The following is an 18006-nucleotide window of genomic DNA, read 5'->3' as shown; positions in this document are numbered from 1 at the left end:
ATTGGGGTTGAGGCAAAGACTGGAAGACACATACCAGGTTTCTGGTTTAGGTACCCAGGAGGATGAGGGTGCTGCCAACTTAAGTAGAGAATGCTAGGAAAAGGTAGGGGAGGAAGATGAAGTCACTGAGCAGCTGAGTTTGAGAGGCCTATGGGATAGCTAAGAGGAGACATCAGCCATTGGTCCCATGTTAAGCCTGGTGGAGGGGCTGTCAGGGCTAGATTGGGCCAGGGAGGTGTGTGCAGGTGTCAGGAGAGGAATTGAGCTCCAGATAGGATGAGGCTGTGGAGCCTGCCGAGACCAGGGGACAGAATTCAGACTTGTGGAAAGGTCAAAGTCTCTCCTGGGTGAGAACAAGGAGGGTTTGTTGGAGAGGTTGGAGAAAATCTAGGGAAGAGGGTCTAGAATGTCAAGTAAGGAGACTTTGGGGCATGACCAACAGAGTCAAAGGTAGCGTGGGTCCCAGTAAGCTAAGGGCAGGAAGCATTCATTGGATTTGGCATTGGGTGGTCCCTGGTGACCCTTTAGTGAGAGTTTCCCATGGTAGTGAGCTGTGGGGGCTGAATCCAGACTGTGGTTAAGTGGGGAGTGACTTCGAGGAGAAGAAGCAGAGACAACGATTATAAACTAGCCTTCAAAGAAGTCTGACTGGGAGAGGAAGTGGCTAGCTAGAGAAACATAAGATAAATGGAGTGGGGATTTGTGTGTGTGTGTGACTTTTCTTTATCCTAAAAAAAAAAAGAGCTACTCAATCATGTTTTTGGACTAGGGAAAAAAGTCAGTCAGTAGAGGAATAATAAAGATATTGAGAATTGTTGGGGGCGGTAGTGCTGAACAAATACAGAGGAAGGTCCTGGGGGAGATTTGAGGGGATGGGCTCAGAGTCCAGGTAGATGGGCAGCCTTGATCAGTCACAGGGGGGACATCGCCTCTGAGGCCAGAGGGGAGCCAGGAGGATGGGTGGAGGAGGAAGATAAGCTTGTAGCCAGGGCAGGGCGGGAAGTTGAGGGAGTTACCTCCAGACGGCCACTATTTTCTAGATGAAGATGGAGCTGAGGTCATCTCCTTGGGGGCTGGGGGGGATTTGAGGGAGCTGAGGAGGCCTGAGATAGAAGGAAAGGGCCAAGGCCAACCAAATACCTGACCCGCAGACAGTGGGCAACATGGAACAATCGGGCAGCTCATGCATTTCAAAGACGTGGTCAGCATGGACTCAGGACTGTAAGTGATGGGAGACCTGGGTTCTAGTCGCTACTCTGCTAACACCCAGCGCGTTAGCCTTGTGGGCCCCAGGTCTCAGTTTCCCCAACAAAGCGAAGGCCTGAGAAAGCAGTGGGAGAGTAACAGTGGACCAGCCGATCTCTCCTTACTCTAAGTTGTGCAGTCCTGAGGGCTTACCTGAAGGTACAAAGAGTGTTCTCTAGGAACCCAGGGAAGGGAGATTTATTTTGAAGTGGGGAAGGAGATAGGAAAGAAGGAAGGTCCCAGGAAACAGGATGTAGACAGTAAGAGAAGCTCCAGAGCATGGGATGTTTTCAGGGCTTGGCCTGGAGTGGACAAGAGGGAGGGTGGGTGGTGCGGGAGCTCTGATTGTAAAGGTGGGATAGGACTGGATATTAACATCATTATCATTTATTAATCACTGCCCACTGGGCAGGCACTGTGCCGGGTGAGTGAGCCACCTCACTTACCCAATCTCATCCTCATACTGACTCTATTCAATAGGTTCTATTATCATCCCCATTTTACAGATTGGGGAAGAGGTTCAGAGAGGCAAAGTAAAACTTGCCTGAAAGATTTAAGTCAGCCCTGCGGCCCCAGAGAGACTGTTGGGTTTTGAATAGCGGAGGTTCTAGTGCCGATGTCAAACTGACTCAAACAGACATGTCACTTATTTCTCTGAGCCTTGGCAACACCATCAGTCAATTAGGCTGGTTATGGAGATAATGGATAGCCCGCCTCCATAGGTTGCCATGGGGGTCAAATGCCCATGGAAGCACATGGACAGTTCAACATGAGACCCCAGCAGACGGACTTCGCTAGTCACCATGCTAACCCCTCATCCCTGAGTGTCACTGCTCAGAGCCTTGGGTCAAGAAACCAGCATTATCCATGCACTTCATCTGCAAAGAGCTATACAATGTCTCTGCAACCCAATCACCCCCTTTCTTCACTGACTGAAGTGACTGACAAGGGGATCCAGTTCTGCGGACCCTCCCTCTATCCAGTCCCCAGACCTGACCAAGCCCTTCCTTCAGGTGGTAGTCCCAGATAAGACAGAACAAAGCCCACTTATTTCAGGATAAAAGTACAAAATCAGCTCTAAAGTGGATGATAAACTAGGATTCAAAGAATCCTTTCTTTTCCTGAGAACTTGCACAAAATATTGCAGATAAGACCCAATATACATTTTAGATCATTTAAGGGGAAAAAGACTATAGCAACAATTTAAACTACGTTCTGTCTTCATGAGTCTAACAAGTCAATTATATCTTGTTTGTGAATAAAAAACAGTTCTGGATAGAGTATCATATGAAAACAAGTAATTTACGGTAGAACGACAAGGGACAAGTTATGGAATCGCTCCCTTTTTTATCACCTCCTCAGTCCTAACAAATAGCAATTCAATAGAATCTAACATGCATGCTACTTCTAGAATATGCGGGTTAGAATGTGGCCTCTAAAATCTAGAATTTTTCTTTTAATCCAGAATTTCTATAATCTTAATTTAAAAAAGGTGTATGCTGCTTCTAGAACATTTGGATTAAGAACATTTTAGAAGTGTTTTGTTCCAAAACCTTAAAAAAGCCAAATAGAATAAACAGTATTCCTCAACTGGAATATTTTTTCTCAATTGTTATAAATTTCAAACCCAAGCAATTTGACAGGAGTTTTAAGAATCATGGAAAGAAAAGGACAAGATGAAACTGAGTGGAAACATCACAACTTACAGTTTTCTTGACCCTCAAGGCTTGAACCTGGAAAAGACAAAAGAAATATGTTGATTTCAGAAGCTTCAATTCTCACGAAGTTTAAGTGAGGAGGGAAGAGAATAAAAACTCACAGAACAAAAGTGTCAGCAGGACCCCAAGCCACATCTTGTCCCGGTGGGGCCACCTCAGCTGCACTGTAAGAGCTTCAACAGCCAGGATGGTTAGTTCTGCCTTTGAGCCATGCCTCTGGGGCAGAAGACACTTCCCACAGATGAGAAACTTGCCCTATGCAAAGCAGAAACCACTCTGGCAACTTCTCCTGGCACCTGCAGAGAGACCTGGCCGGGGCGCTGGTCAGGTAGCGGCGGCCATTGCTGGAAACCAGGAACAATGAGGCCTGGGCTGGCCTGATAGTTCCTCAGGAAATGACTGGTCTTCCTGAGGGGCCACCGAACGCAGTTGCTTTGTTTAGTTTTTTTAGGGAAAAAAATGGCACAAGTAGTGACATTTGTCCTGGAGCTCCTGACCCTCTTGTCTCGCCTGGGTTTTGGGGCCCCTCCTCATGGTGGGGTGAGGGGGTTCCTTCCTCTAATCAATTTCTACCCAAAGGACTTCTCTCCTTGGACACCAGAAAGATGTCTTTTATGTCTTTCCTGTAGCCCCCAAGGGGGAATTTTCCACAGGGCATGAATCTGAGCCTCCTGCCTTTTCTGGCAAGGGCTTGGGACAGGGCTGACTTTTCCAGAAAATGCAAGGTTTTCCAGGGAGACCTGCCACTAGAGGCAAGCTGAGCTTGGAACTTGGTGGAGGTAAAAGGCTGTCCTCAGCCTCTGCAGTTGGTTTCAGTGTGATGACTTAGAGCAGCCCTGTGAAGCACCCACACCTTCTCCTGGAGCCTATACCCTCAGTTAGTCTGCACTCCCAATACCGGGCCACAGGGCATTAAATCAGTTCCTTTCACTCCCCTATTTAAAACCTTGTAATGGCCCCCACTGCCCTTTACAACCATTTACAATTCAGTCTTTGTTTACCTCTTCAGCCTGGTCTCTCATCAGCTCTTTCCTTGCCCCTTCATTCTGATTGCTAGAATTTATAGTTCCCAGAGCACATCGTGTGCCTGTGCCTTTGACAAAGCTGTTCCATTGCCTGGAATGCCCTTCCTTTTCTTCTTTTCTGGCTCACTCCTACTTAACTTTTATAACTCAGTTCAAGCACCAACTTCAGAAATCTCCCCTCTCCTCCCCAGACTGGGCTGCCCATCCTGTGTGCCCGCTCACCTCTTCAGTGCTTCCCTCTGTCAGGCACTTCCTACAATACTCCATGATGCTCCATCCTCCCTCAGGTGGGCTGCTGGCTCCTTGATGGCAGGGTCAGCACCTGTAACTAATAGATGATCAAATACTAAGAGTAGTGTGGATGACTTACTGGAGAATGGATACAAGTATGGTCTGAATTGGATTATCACCATCTTGAGGTCTAGGTGGAGCACTGGTGGCACAGTAGTTAAGAGGCTGGCTGCTAACCAAAGGTCGGCAGTTCGAATCCACCTGCCACTCCTTGGAAACCATGTGGGGCAGTTCTGCTCTGTCCTGTAGGGTCCCTATAAGTTGGAATTGGCTCGATGGGAACGGGTTGAGGTCAAGGTGCCCAGCCGTTTCTGAAGTGCCTTTCCTACTACTTCCACAGGATAAAGGTAAATCCAATCTGAGTTGGGGACAATAGAAACCGAAGACTCCAGACTGATTTTTCTCTGCCTCAGGGCAAGTACCAAGAACTGATGGTTTCCATCATGTTGCGCAACCCATTTAGATAAAGCTAAATAAGAAACCGGGCCCAGGCTTCATTGTTCTTGTTTTCCATCTAGATAAAGCTAAATAAGAGCTATTGAAGAGCAAGGCACACTTAATGCATTCTAAAGGAATTCTAAAGGAATTTTTTTCCAATTGTGTTGTTTATTTTTTGTTGTTGTTGCTGCTGTTGTTTTGTGTTCCTGGAAGAGGCTGCACAGGCCCGGCTCACTATTATTCCTCCCCATTGCTGACCCCCACATCGTCTCATGATCTTGTTTCTCCCTCCCGTTCCAGTGTCTACAAAAGGCTTAAGATTAACCGATGTTCCTCCTTGGAGGGTGGAAAACAAGTGATAATGATCTAAGGATGAAAAACCGAACAAAGCACCCATCTTGGGACAAGAAAACCGGGATGTCGCCAGATAATCCCCAGGAATACCAGTAGAAGATTAATTCATCCGAGACATGACCACCTCAAGGGGGAACTAACACAGACTTCTAAGACCCATAATCCTGTCCCTATAAAAGCCTTCAGCCGATCCCCAGTGGGGGAGATGGGTTTTTTGGAGGCATCTAGTCCCCTCTGTCTCCTACATATCGATCTATAATAAACCTCTTACTGTTCACCTCACCCCTGTCTCAGAATTGGCTATTGTGGCAGGTGGCTCCAATCTGCATTATTGCAGTAACAAATCTGGTGGCCCGTACAGGGAACTCCAGCCTCTTGAGACGCAGTGGCCCCGGGGCAGGGCCTGGGGCTGATCAACAGGCTCTCCCGACAAGCAGCCACGAGAGGTTTCATTTGCCTCTAGGGAGACTATCGGCCAGACCTGGGTCTGTCACAGAACCGCTCGTCCCCAACCCTTCCAAAAGAGGTGGGTGAGAGAAAAGCAAGACCTGCGCAAGGGAGATCACAAGGTGAGTCCGCGACTCCTCTCCCTGTTGTGCTCAGGGCCGGGGCGGATAAGGCAGGCCCAAGGTTTCCATAGCGGAACCTAAGCCCTTGGTTTCTGGGGCGAAGGGCACCCCAGATGACCGTCCCCATGAGTAGGCTAACAAGTAGGGACTCCTGGTGACTCTAGAGTCCTAGTTCTGGGTGTGTGAATGCTTGTGTGTCTGGGGGTTGAGATTCTCTAAGATCATCTCTGTCGGCAGACAGGGCCATCTGAGAGGTTGAAGCAGTCAAGATCACCTCCGTCAGCTTGTGGGATTTCTCGTGAGCGTGTCTGGGAGGTTGAGATTCTCTAAGATCACCTCTGTCTGCAGATAGGGCTGTCTGAGAGGTTGAAGGGTTCGAGATCACCTCTGTCAGCTTGCGGGATTTATTCGTTTACTGTGGTTTTGTGTCTGTCCTGTCCATTTGTTTACTGTGGTTCTGTGTCTGTCCCATCCAATGTCTGTGTGTAACTAGTATTATACCATCTGCTTGGGCGCCCTCATTCGGCTCTTGAGAGAAAGCTTCAGAAAGAAGGAAACCAAAAGCTTGAACCTTATCGCTTAACATCGTTGATAAATGAGCCCAGATTTCCCCCCTACTACTGATTCACTGGTTTGGGGTTCATGTTTAAAAACACTATAAACTGAGTATACTAGAAGTAACTTAGAATTTCAACGGCCACTTTGGGAAAATGAGCTTTCATTTGTGTTGTCCGTTTTTTCCTTTAGGGAACTTTGCTTGATGCTCAGGTTTTGTCAAGAGGTCTAATATTCCACCACCTGAGGCTCCAGCAAGTTAATAAGTTTTATCTAGAACCTGTTCTTTTCCATTGAATTGATTTGATCTTACCAAAAAAATTGTTATGTACACTTTAAGAAACTAGGATCCACATATCCTTTTTTGTATGGTATTGTCTGGTGAGTTTATGCAGTCTTTCTACCTCCTTTTTTTCTGAAAGAGCTTTGGTATTTACTGGGTAGATAGCCTTTCAAAATACCTCCATCAACGTAAACATATGTAAATGTATTAGCTCAAGGGAAGCTTTTGAAAGACCCTTTCCAGCTAGGTGGAGACTCTTTCAAGACAAAAGATAAGAAAAATTGCTGCTTTGCTGTAGTTATCAGAAATTGAGTGGATCCTGATAATAGAACTGTAAACAAGTTCTCTCTATTATAGGGGAAATCTAAGAAGTCAAACAATAGAAATCACAATAAGACACACCTAAAATGGCCTGGAAAAATGTTTGCAGCTGTAGTCAGAGGCTTAAAGTTATATCCATATCAGTGAATTGGTCAATTAAAAAGAGACTTTGTGATTTCCAAAGCCAGTTAATAAAATCATTAAGCGCTAAAAATTAAGTTGGGAAAAAAATGAGAAATAGTAAAAGTTGAATAAAAACTTGGAATATTTAAACAGACTTTCTTTCAACAACAGTTATGTTTTATGGTATACAGGCTTAAAATAATTCCTAATACATTTTAGGTAACTTACTGATGTTAAATTGAGTTAATAGATATTTGTTATAACTTAAGCTTACATACTTTGACTTTTTATGCCACAAGAGAAAGGATAGACAGATATATTTAAGCCTGCTAATGAGTGTTCATTTTTGTCATTTAAAGGGATGCACTGTAAGAAGTATGCAACAAAGACTACGTTTAAGAGGTCTATTGAAAAAGAAATTTATTTGCTATGGTCAAGTTTTATCTGACTAAAGTTTAATGATTTAATTTATGAGATTTTTAGGAGTTTTAATGTTAAGTAGCATATAAAACAAAGAATTGGGTTTCTAGCTGTTAAAATAACAAAATTTTCTTTGATTTCTGAGTTAAAGGGTTAATTTTTCTGGACTTAAAGTCCAGAAGCCATAAAATAAAAGACATAAATTATGCTCCATGAAAAAAAGTTCTCCTCTGAAAAAAGAAGGAAAAAAAATTAAGTCAAGAGAAAAACTTCAAACTGGGAAAAAAAAAATATGTGCAACTTACATTATAGGCAAATGGTTAACCTCCCTAATACGTAAAAACCAAAAAAACTAAACCCGTTGCCTTCAAGTCTATTCCAACTCATAGAGACCCTATAGGACAGAGTAGAACTGTTCCATAGGGGTTCCAAGGAGTGGCTGGTGGATTTGAACTGCCAGCCTTTTGGTTAGCAGCCGAGTTCTTAACCGCTGAGCCACCAGGGCTCCACCCTGATATGTAAAGAACTCTTAAAAATCAGGAAGAAAAAAATGAACAATACAATAGAAAAATAGGGAAATGATAGGAACAGACAGTTTATATAAGAAAAAAGTATCCAAAACTTGGAAGTGAGCAAGAAGGATTAAGCATGCTTTCAGTGCTGGGTATTGTTGAATGACAGGCCCAACCAGGGACTATCTGACTTTCTAGGCCTGGATACCTTTGTTTGACCGAAGTCTATTAGGGTTACCAGGGGTAGAAGGAAGGAAGGGAGAGAGAATCATTGCTTGGAGGGCACTGATGGAAAAACTTGGAAATGGATAGTGGTGCTGGTTGTACAACATGGTGAATGTAATTAATGTCATTGAATTGTGCATGCAAAAAATGTTGACGTGGCAATTTTTTGTTTATATATATATATATATATATACACACTCACCACAATAAAAACAAACCTGAACTATATATTCTCCATCATTTGAGTCATTTTATTTTAATCATAAGATGATCATGCTCTTTTTTATTTCTAAAGTATGAGTGTCTCATTAAAAATAAAATAAAAATGAGTACATGGAATGCTTCCTATTGCTTTTTTGTGCGTGTATGGCTGGCCCTCTCCTATCTTCCCTCTTCCTGCCTTTTCTTAGTGGATTCCTTGATCATAAGGAAAAAAAAAACTGTTTCTCACAGCATTATCACCTGCTCAGCAACTGTTCAACAAACTGCCTCCCACATTGCCGAGGGTCAGGGTTCCAGCTGCACCCACCAAGCTTGACAAGTACACCTGGACCCTATTCCTCCCCCATCTCTGCTCCCTTCATCCCCTGCTTGGCCAAATGGAATTGAAGGAGGATAGACAGAGAGAGGTTTCCACATTCGTCTGCCTTCACATACCAGAGAAGAATGCAAATCAGAATCATGGCAATTCATTCACCCCATGGCACCACAAAGCTGCCTGTTGGAGTAACGCTCAGGAAGTGACTTTTCTGCACACTGGAGGAGGTGGAGGAGGAAGGGTGGAGTAGGCAGGCAGCAGATAAGTAGGAGAGCTACAGGCACCCAGCATAACAGGCCTCCCACTTCCCTCAGCCTGTGGCCCAGAGTCTGATTAACCTTGGAGAGGAGATGAGCCGGACTAACCCTGAATTCACGGGACTGGGGAGTAACCCCAACCAGAGAATGTGCAGGTACGAATGGGTGAACCCAGAGCCTGCAGTTCCAGTCCCTTCTTTGCTGTTTAATAGCTTAAGTGTTTTGACGCTCAGTTTCTTCACCGATAAAATGGGTATGATAAGCCCACTCTACCCAACTCACAGGCTTGTTATAAGATCGAATGAGAGCTAGCATTTGGAAGCACATTTAACCGGGGGGCACGATAAGAATGTAAGGACAATAACAACAACAACTGTAATAATAATAGTTGTCAGTCTGGCTTGGAGCCCAGCCTGCCCCATTGGAACTTGGCTACAGGTAACAGCATCAGGTTTGCTCTGGATGAGTGGCCTAAGCACTGAGCTAGGCTTCTTGGGGCAGGTAGAAAGCCTACATCAACCCCTAACCCTATGAGGCAAGATTCAGCCCTGAAGGAAGGGCAGGCCCAAGGCCAGTGGAGACGGAGGAGAAAGTGGGAAGGGGGAAGCTGCATCCCCAAAGGGCCCTGTGCTGACTGCAGCATCATGCATCTGCAAAACTGCCCACAGGGCACATCACCTGTGCTTCCCTCAGGTGAGAGGTGGTGCTGCCGGCAGCCAGCGGGCTCCTGGGAGGCCCTTGACAATCACTTCTGACCTGCCTTGCTTGAGCTCAGGGTAAGGCTGCTAGATTTAGCAAATAAAAACATCCATTGACCAGTTACATTTGAATTTCAGACAAACAACTAGTAATCCTCTAGTGTAAGTTTGTCCCATATAATATTGCATGGAACATAAAAATGATTTGTTGTTTATCTGAAACTTAAGGGTAACTGGTGTCCTGTATTTTATCTGACAACCCTAGCTCGGACCCCTTCAGGGAAGCAGCCTGTTGCAAGAACACCTTGTGCCAATCTGAAGTCATGTGCAGAAATTCTGTATCTTTCTGAGGCTGGAGCAGACCATTTCCTAATTTTTTCTCTTTCAAGTCAGGTTACTGAGGGGAGACGAGGCACCAGGCAGGGCGGCAGGTCAGAGGGAGTGTCAGCAATATTCCTCTCTGGGCCAGGTTCAGGAGCAGCAGGTCAATGTCCTCGAAGATGCTCCAGGGCAAACAGGATGGCATCTCTCATTCCTACCAGGCACCATGCTGGGGGCCAGGAAAGGAGAGACAAATGGGCCCTGGGCCTGCCCTCAAGGGGTCTGCGGGGGCACTGACCAGTCAAAAAATCATTCAACACAGTGTCCTGAATGCTAAGATAGCCGTTGGCTCATCCTGGGCGATACAGAACAAGAGAGCCCCGTAAGAGCTTGTCTTCTCTGGTGGCACATCCTCGGTTTTCTCATCTGTCTGCTGTGGAAAACGATATCTACCTGCAGGGTGGCATCTTTATCAATCTTCTTTTCTTTTTTTATTGTGGTAAAATTCACACAATATGCAATTTGCCGCTTTAACCATTTTGAAGTGTACAATCCAGTGGCATTAATCACACTCACAATGTTGTGCAACCTTCATCACTATTTGTTTCCAAACTTTTTCATCAGTGCAAACGGAAGCTGTACCCGTCAAGCACTAACTTCCCACTTCTCCCTCCTCCCTCCAGCCCCTGGTCACCACTAATCTGCTTTCTGTCTTGTGAATTTGTCTATTTTAGACATTCCGGTTAAAGTATTTGTCCTTTTGTGTCTGGCTTGTTTCACTCAGCATAATGTTTTCAAAGTTCATCCCTGTTGTAACACGTATCAGAACTTCATTCCTTTTTGTGGACGATAATATTCTATTGTACTTATATACCACATTTTGTTCATCTGTCCACACTTGGGTTATTTCCACCTTTTGGCTATTGTGAATAATGCTGCAGTGAACATTGGTGTACCTTTATTGGTCTTTTTGGTCATGGATTGTTTCATTTACTCTATGACTCAGATACTATTATGATCCTTATTTTACAGAAAGGAAAAAAGACTCTCAGAGAAGTTAGTACGTTTGCCCAGGAGCCCACAGCAAGTTCAAGTGGTGAAGTCAGTATTGGAACCCTGGCGCCTGACTCCAGCCTCAGCTCTTAACGCCTCACATGGCGCTTCTAGGAAAAAACATCTCAGGGCTTCTTGAAATGCCATACAATGGAAAAAACTTTGGCCCAGAACAAAGACTGAAGGGTCAAAGCCAGAAAAAAAAGGTGAAATTTACAGAATATGAAATACTATTCACCAAGGTTATTCTAGGATAGGGATCGTGGTGGTGCAGTGGTTAAGAGCTATGGCTGCTAACCAAAAGGTTGGCAGTTCGAATCCACCAGCTGTTCCTTGGAAACCATGTGGGGCAGTTTTACACTGTCCTATAGGGTTGCTATGAGTCAGAATCGACTTGATGGCAATAAGTTTAGTTTTTTTTTTTGGATTCTAGAACAGAACCCTTCACCTGGCTCTATACAACTATGTTAATATTTCCTGTTTTTTTACAGCTTCATCACTTATTAAACAAAATTAAAATAAATACATAATAATAAAAAAGGTAGCCAACTTGGGGTATGAAAATCTGCACAGGAAATCGTGCTTCTAGACAGAAATGAAATTCATGTGATTTAGGACCAAGCATTTCTAACACTGACAATGTGAAATACCCTGTGGGTATGCAGATGGATCCCTTGAAAGCATCCATGAATCTGCTTAGAGTTGTTTAAAAATGGACCAGTTGCCCAGAGAATTAAAAACTTATGTTCACACAAAAACCTGTACATGAATGTTTGTAGCAGCTCAGATGTCTGTCACCGAAGGCGTGGTTAAATAAACGGTGGTACATTCATGCAATGGAATATTACTCAGCAACAAAAAAGGAACAAACTATGGATATGTGCAACAACTGCAGGGACTTCCTGGCCAGAGAGTGTCCTTCATTGTCTCTGGGATCCCCACTCACCCTGTGTCAGGACCTGGCTGGTGCAGATACATGCTGGCTCAGACATTGGCCTCTCAGGGAGGTCCTGAGTGCTGGCCAACCCCAGATGAGCCAGCCCTCTCCAGGCCACCAGCTGATACCACCCAGGGGCAGATTACCCAGTAATCCAAGTGGTCACTACAGATTAAAAAGTAAGCACACGTAAGCCCGTGCTTACCTTGCTTACTAGGTAATCGGTCCCTGTCAGGGATTGTAAAATTGAAAAGAGGCTTTGATTCTGTAGGAAGGTGCTGTGGGGTTGGGAGAGAGACAGATGCCAGCCATACCTAGAAGCAGAACCTTTGATGTGGTGAAAAAATGTGGAATTGTTCACTACAGATTATCTGGTAAGCAAGATAAGCACTGTGCTTACCTTGCCTATTGGATAATTCATCCTGGAGTCACCACCTGAATGAAACTCAAGTGAACTCCAAGTGATCAATATTGGCCTGGGTGTGAGCCTCCCCTGCATCTCTCCTGTATCCACATCCCCCACCCACCCCCATCTCCCCACCCCCCTTCCCCCATCTCTCCCCTCCCCTTCACTCCCCACCCCCACACTTCACTTCCCCACGCCATCCGCACATCTTCATCTCCAAGAACAGATTTCTCTTGAGGTCTCCACAAGTGGGTGGGTGCTTACTGGAGAAGAGGGCTTTGCCTTGGCTGTAATCACACCCGCCCTGCCCTCACAGAAGACTCTGCCTGCACAAAGGGACTTTGACTTTAAGTTTTCTGCTACCTAACACAATGCTACCTGCTACTGCCTGGAAGTCCATTTTTAAAGCCGGGCCTGCATGGCTGAAGGAAGGGGAAAAGCAGGGCCACTGTTCAGCCCTGGAGGCTGCATTGTTCTCACACGCATTGTTCTCCACCTGCACTGCTTACCCCAAGGCCCCCACAACCCCTGGGGAATCAAATGAGATTGTTTTTCCCAAGACTGGGCTCTTCAGGTGTGAGCTGGGTTCTGGACAACGTAGGTTACTGTGGCATTTCTGCAACAGGAAAGAGGAAGGAACTTCTGATCTGTGCAGGACAGCATCAACAATGTGCTCCCCAGCCAGAGCGGGACAGAGGAAAAGAGCGGGCTTCCATGGTGATAAATCACTGGAGAGTCAGCAATAGGATCTTTCCCTTCTCCTGGTCCCCTCACACACATTCTACACTAGGTCAGCTAGATGTCTGGCACCCCTCCAGGCAGAGCCTCCAGGACTGCAGGGAGAGGAAGAAGGAGGTCCCAGCCAGATGAAGAACAAATGCTGAAAATGCTCTGAGAGTGAGAGCTGCCTAGGGAAGGGCTTCCTCTCATAGTCGAACTTAAGGCACAGGTGCCTGAAAGGATCCAGGCTTTTTCCCAGGAAGGGAGGGCCACATGCTGTCTTCAGACCTGTTGAATGCGTGCCACCAACACTTTCACATTTTATTATCTTATGTGATGCCCTTCATGATACTGTGTTCTATGACATAAGCCTCACAGCATAGGGATTGTGGTGGTGGTGTGCCGTAGATTCCAGCTCACAGCGACCCTGTAGGACAGAGTGGAACTGCCCTACAGGGTTTCCAAGGCCGTAAATCTTCATGGAAGCAGACTGCCATAGCTTTCTCCTGCCTGAACAATTGATGGGTTTGAACCGCTGAGATTTTGGTTAGCAGCCAAGAGCTTAACCAGGTTATTAGTAGCCCTTTTACAACAGAAGAAGAAACAAGCCTGGTGAGGAGGAGAGATGTGCCAGAGACAACTGGCCAAGTTAGCAGAGGAGCTACAAGACTCTCTCGCAGCTCTTGAGGGCTCTCAACTGAGACTCCTTCCTTTGCCAAAATCAGACTCTTTTTCCCAAAGAAACATACCAGTTAAAAAAAAAAAGCTCTGAAATTTCATTTCTTCAAGCCTTGTTGGTCACTTTTGATTGTACCATGTTCTCTTACCTCTTACCTTTGCATATGCTGTTCCCTCTGCTTGGAATGCCCTTCCCTGCTTCTTTGGCCATCTAACTCCCCAGGGAAGATCGCTGAACCCTCCCTCCCAGTGGCTCAGATGCCTTGTTTCCTGGCCTCCCACAGACCTTACTACACCATATCACAGAAACAGGAAGAAGTGGTGTGAGAAAAGGCACGTCTAGACCCAGACTAGTTGTGTGACCGTGGAGAACTTCCTTAACCACTCTGAGCCTCAGTTTTCTCAATGGCAAGATAAGACGAATGATAGAAACTGCCTTAAAATACAACCTTCCCCAAATCTATAGAGATCTTCTATGAGACTTAGGTGTTAACATTCATAAAGCACGGTTAGTGCCCAGGAAACATTAGCCACTAAAGAATGAACTCTCTTAAAGCAGAGACCATCGACCAGTATAGCCCCAGATCCAGATGCTTCAGCCCTCTGTGGGCGGTCAGCAAATGTGTGTCCAACCAATGCTGAATTCATGGGAGGCTGCTTTCTAGGTACTATTTAGGCACTAGGCCCCGTGCTAGGCACCTTAACACACAATATTGCATTTTGTTAGGTCACTCCAAGGCTGGGCCGAAGTAGCCAAAGCCTGGCATTGCCACCGTAGTGCACAGTGTCCTTGAATAGCCCCCTGATAGCCTGACATCCCGTCCAACCTCCTGTCCTGCCCTGGCCTGGGGACCTAGAAAGGGTACCTCCTCTCAGTGAAGGCCAGAAGGCTCTCAGCCTTCCCATGTGATCTGTCAACATCATGAGATGAAAATAATCCACACACCTGCAAGCCAGAGATAGCTCTGATGGCAAAAGACAAACCCCACGTTGGGCAGCCAGTCTCCCATGCGTTAGCTCTTTAAAAAGTGAAACCAAACTCGTCCTGCAAATACTTAAATTTTTAACTAAGCTAACTGTGTAACAGCCAAGTGTTAGAAAAACTTGAATGCTGTTTCACGTTAACACAGAGAGGTTTATTAAGGGTTTAAAACAGTTGCAATTGGGGAACTACGTAGCCCATTGAAAATGGAACCAGGACTTAGCCCATTGAAAATGGAACCAGGTAGTCCCGGGGCAGTTTCACTATACAAGCCTTCTTCTGGGGTAAAAAGAGGAACCAAACCGTAGGGAGGGCAATTACAGGAAAATCATTGAATATTGTACTGATCACACTCTGATTGGTTACTGATTAGTAATAGTATAGTTAGTGATTACAGATAGTTTCACAGGATGGTTAGATCATGGTCACAAGATGCTTACATGTCTTTTCTTTGTCTATTTTGAAAAATACCTTGTCGGCAACAGCACCCAGACAGCATTATTCCTGAGTACATGCACTTTGAGGGATGAAGACGGTCACTTGGTTAAGACCCCTCAGGGTATATGGTTTCACATCCTGGTTTTGACCACTGAGGAAAAACATGTTTTTTCTCAAAAAACATAGCTGTTAGTCTAGAAATCCAGATAAATATTAGATAGCATGGTCAGCATATTATTTCTGTCTCACTGACTGCACTGAACACTTCTTTTTCCAGACAGACAAGTATTTCCACTTCAAAATAGAGTCTTCCCCAAATCTATAGAGAGTATGCAGACCAGTGGTTGCCTGGAACTGGGGGAGAGGTTGGTCGTAAGCAGGCAAGGGGAAACTTTTGGGGTGATGGTGGAAGAGGCTGCACAGGCCTGGCTCACTATTATTCCTCCCCATTGCTGACCCCACATTGTCTCATGATCTTGTTTTTCCGTCAGGTTCCAGTCTCTACAAAAGGCTTGAGATTAACCAATGTTCCTCCTTGGAGGGTGGAAAACAAGCGATAATGATCTAAGGATGAAAAACCGAACAGAGCACCCATCTTGGGACAAGAAAACCAGGATGTCACCAGATAACCCCCAAGAAAATTTAACTCATCTGGGATGTGATCACCTCAAGTGGGAACTGACACAAACTTCTAAGACCCATAATCCTGTCCCTACAAAAGCCTATGGCTGATCTGCAGTTGGGGAGACAGGTTTTTTGGAAGGATCTATTCCCCTCTGTCTCCTATATATTGATATATAATAAAACTCTTGCTACTCACCTCACCCCTGTCTCAGAATTGGCTATTGCGGCAGGCAACTCCAATCCGTGTTATTGCAGTAACAAATTTGGTGGCCCGTACAGGGAGCTCCAGCTGCTTGAGATGCGGTGGCCCTGGGGAAGGGCCTGGGGCCGATTGACCGCTCTCCCGATGAGGCCATGAGGGGTTTCATTTGCCTCCAGGGAGACTATCGGCCTGAACTGGGTCTGCCATGGCACTGCCTGTCCCCAACCATGCTGGAAGAGGTGGGTGAAGGAAAGCAAGACCTGCATAGGAGGGATCCCAAGGTGAGTCCGCAGCTCCTCTCCCTGTTGCACTCAGGGCTGGGGTGGATAGGGCAGCCCTGAGGGTTCTGGAGCAGGACCGGAGCCCTTGGCTTCTGGGAAGAGAGGCACCTCAGATGAGCGACCCTGTGAGTAGGCTCACAAGAAGAGACTCCTGGTGACTCTAGAGTCTTGGTACTAAGGTGTGTGAATGCTCCCGGGATTGTCTGGGAGGTTGAAGCTGCCAAGATCACCTCTGTCACCAGAAAAGGTTGTCTGAGAGGTTGAGGCTGCCAAGATTATCTCTGTCATTTCTTTCAGGATGTTTGCCTGTTCATAGCGTGTAGTGTGCACATTCCTTGGGGATTGTCTGGGAGGTTAAGGCTCCCAAGATCACCTCTGTAACCCGGTGGGGGTTGTCTGAGAGGTTGAGGCTGCCGAAATCACCTTCATTGTCTCAGTGGGATCGGGTTTTGTGTTTGTTTACTGCTATTTGTGTGTATTTGTCCCTGTGAAGCCCCAGTGTTCTTGTGTCATCGTCACCTTAACCCTTACCTGTATAAAACCTGTCAGCAGATTCACAAATACTTTTGGTTCCAGTTTTTTTTTAGTTCTGAGAAAAACATCTCCAAGGAGGCTGGGGGCCCAGAATAGGAAGTAACCTAAGCTAAACACTATATGAACTGTGTTTTATTAAAGGAAAAAAGAATAATTTTGTCTTAAAGTAAAAGTAACAGTTCCAGAATAGTAAAAAAGAAAGAAATTAGTTACTTTTTGCTCTTCAAAACGCCTAGGTCAACGTAAACATATATAAATGTCTTCCATGAGTCAAGAGAGTGAGGATGGGGCAAGATCAGGCCTCCTAAGCCCCCAGCTCCCAGTCTCCAAGGTCGGGTAGCTCCAGGGCAGCTTTTGAAGGGCGTTTTCCAACTAGGTAGAGACCTTTTAAGACAAAAGATTAGAAAAATCACTGCTTTGCTATAGTTATCAAAAATTGGGTGGATCCCAGTCATAAAAGAACTATAAACAAGTTCTCTTTATTATAGGAGAACTGTAAGAAGTCAAAAAGAAAAGAAATCTCAATGAGACACACCTGAAATGGCCTGGAAAAATCTTTCCAGCAGTAGCCAGAGACTTAAGGTTATATCCATATTAATGAATCGGTCAGTTGAGCAGAGACTTTGTGATTTCCAAAGCCGGTTAAAAAAAATCTTTAAGGGCTAAAATCAGGCTGGGAAAAATATGAGAAATTGTAAAAGTTAAATGAAAATTAGTATATTTTAACAGACTTTCTTTCAACAACAGTTATGTTTCATTATATACAGGCTTAAAATAATTCCCAAGACATTTTATGTAACTTACTGACATTAAATTGAGATAACAGATATTTGTCATAATTTAAGCTTACATACTTTGGCTTTTTATGCCACAAGAAGAGGAATGTATACGTATATGTAAGTCTGCTAATGAGTGCGTTCATTTTTGCCATTTTAAAAGAATGCACTATAAGAGGTATGCAACAAAGACCACTTAAGAGGTTTATTGAAAAAGAAATTTGTTTGATATGGTCAGAAGTTTTATCTGTCTGACGAAAGTTTAGTGGTTTCATTTATATTTTATGAGATTTTTATGAGCTTTAATGTTAAATAGCATATAAAACAAAGAATTGAGTTTCTTGCTGTTAAAATAACAAATTTTTTTTTGATTTCTGAGGCGAAGTTAATTTTTTCTCTGTGTAATCTGCCTCGAAGACAAAGGTTCGGTTTCTCATCAGAATAAGATTCTTGAGTCAAAAACCAAGCCACGTGACTTTAGA

At 44.9% G+C, this 18006-nt stretch overlaps 1 protein-coding gene across 6 annotated transcripts in view; it reads right to left on the bottom strand.

Moving 5' to 3' along the window:
• PECAM1 (platelet and endothelial cell adhesion molecule 1) overlaps nt 1-18006 on the bottom strand; it is a 73681-nt gene that overhangs the window by 50426 nt on the left and 5249 nt on the right. For 4 of the 6 annotated variants that reach the window (XM_023729339.1, XM_023729343.1, XM_023729341.1 and 1 more), the window contains exons 2-4: nt 4211-4316; nt 3065-3218; nt 2952-2978 (exon numbers count right to left, since the gene is read on the bottom strand). In XM_023729339.1, the coding sequence (XP_023585107.1) occupies nt 2952-2978; nt 3065-3218; nt 4211-4255 (226 nt within the window). In that variant the 5' untranslated portion in view covers nt 4256-4316. Of the gene's footprint in view, nt 1-2951; nt 2979-3064; nt 3219-4210; nt 4317-16961; nt 17133-17283; nt 17335-18006 lie in introns of those variants that run through there. The other 2 variants (XM_023729340.1, XM_023729344.1) reach the window with 2 other exon arrangements.

Source organism: Trichechus manatus, unplaced genomic scaffold, assembly GCF_000243295.1.
Source record: "Trichechus manatus latirostris isolate Lorelei unplaced genomic scaffold, TriManLat1.0 scaffold00028, whole genome shotgun sequence".
Taxonomy (NCBI): Eukaryota; Metazoa; Chordata; class Mammalia; order Sirenia; family Trichechidae; genus Trichechus; species Trichechus manatus.
The sequence above is the reverse complement of the archived record's forward strand: the minus strand, read 5'-3'. Positions and strand labels throughout refer to the sequence as shown.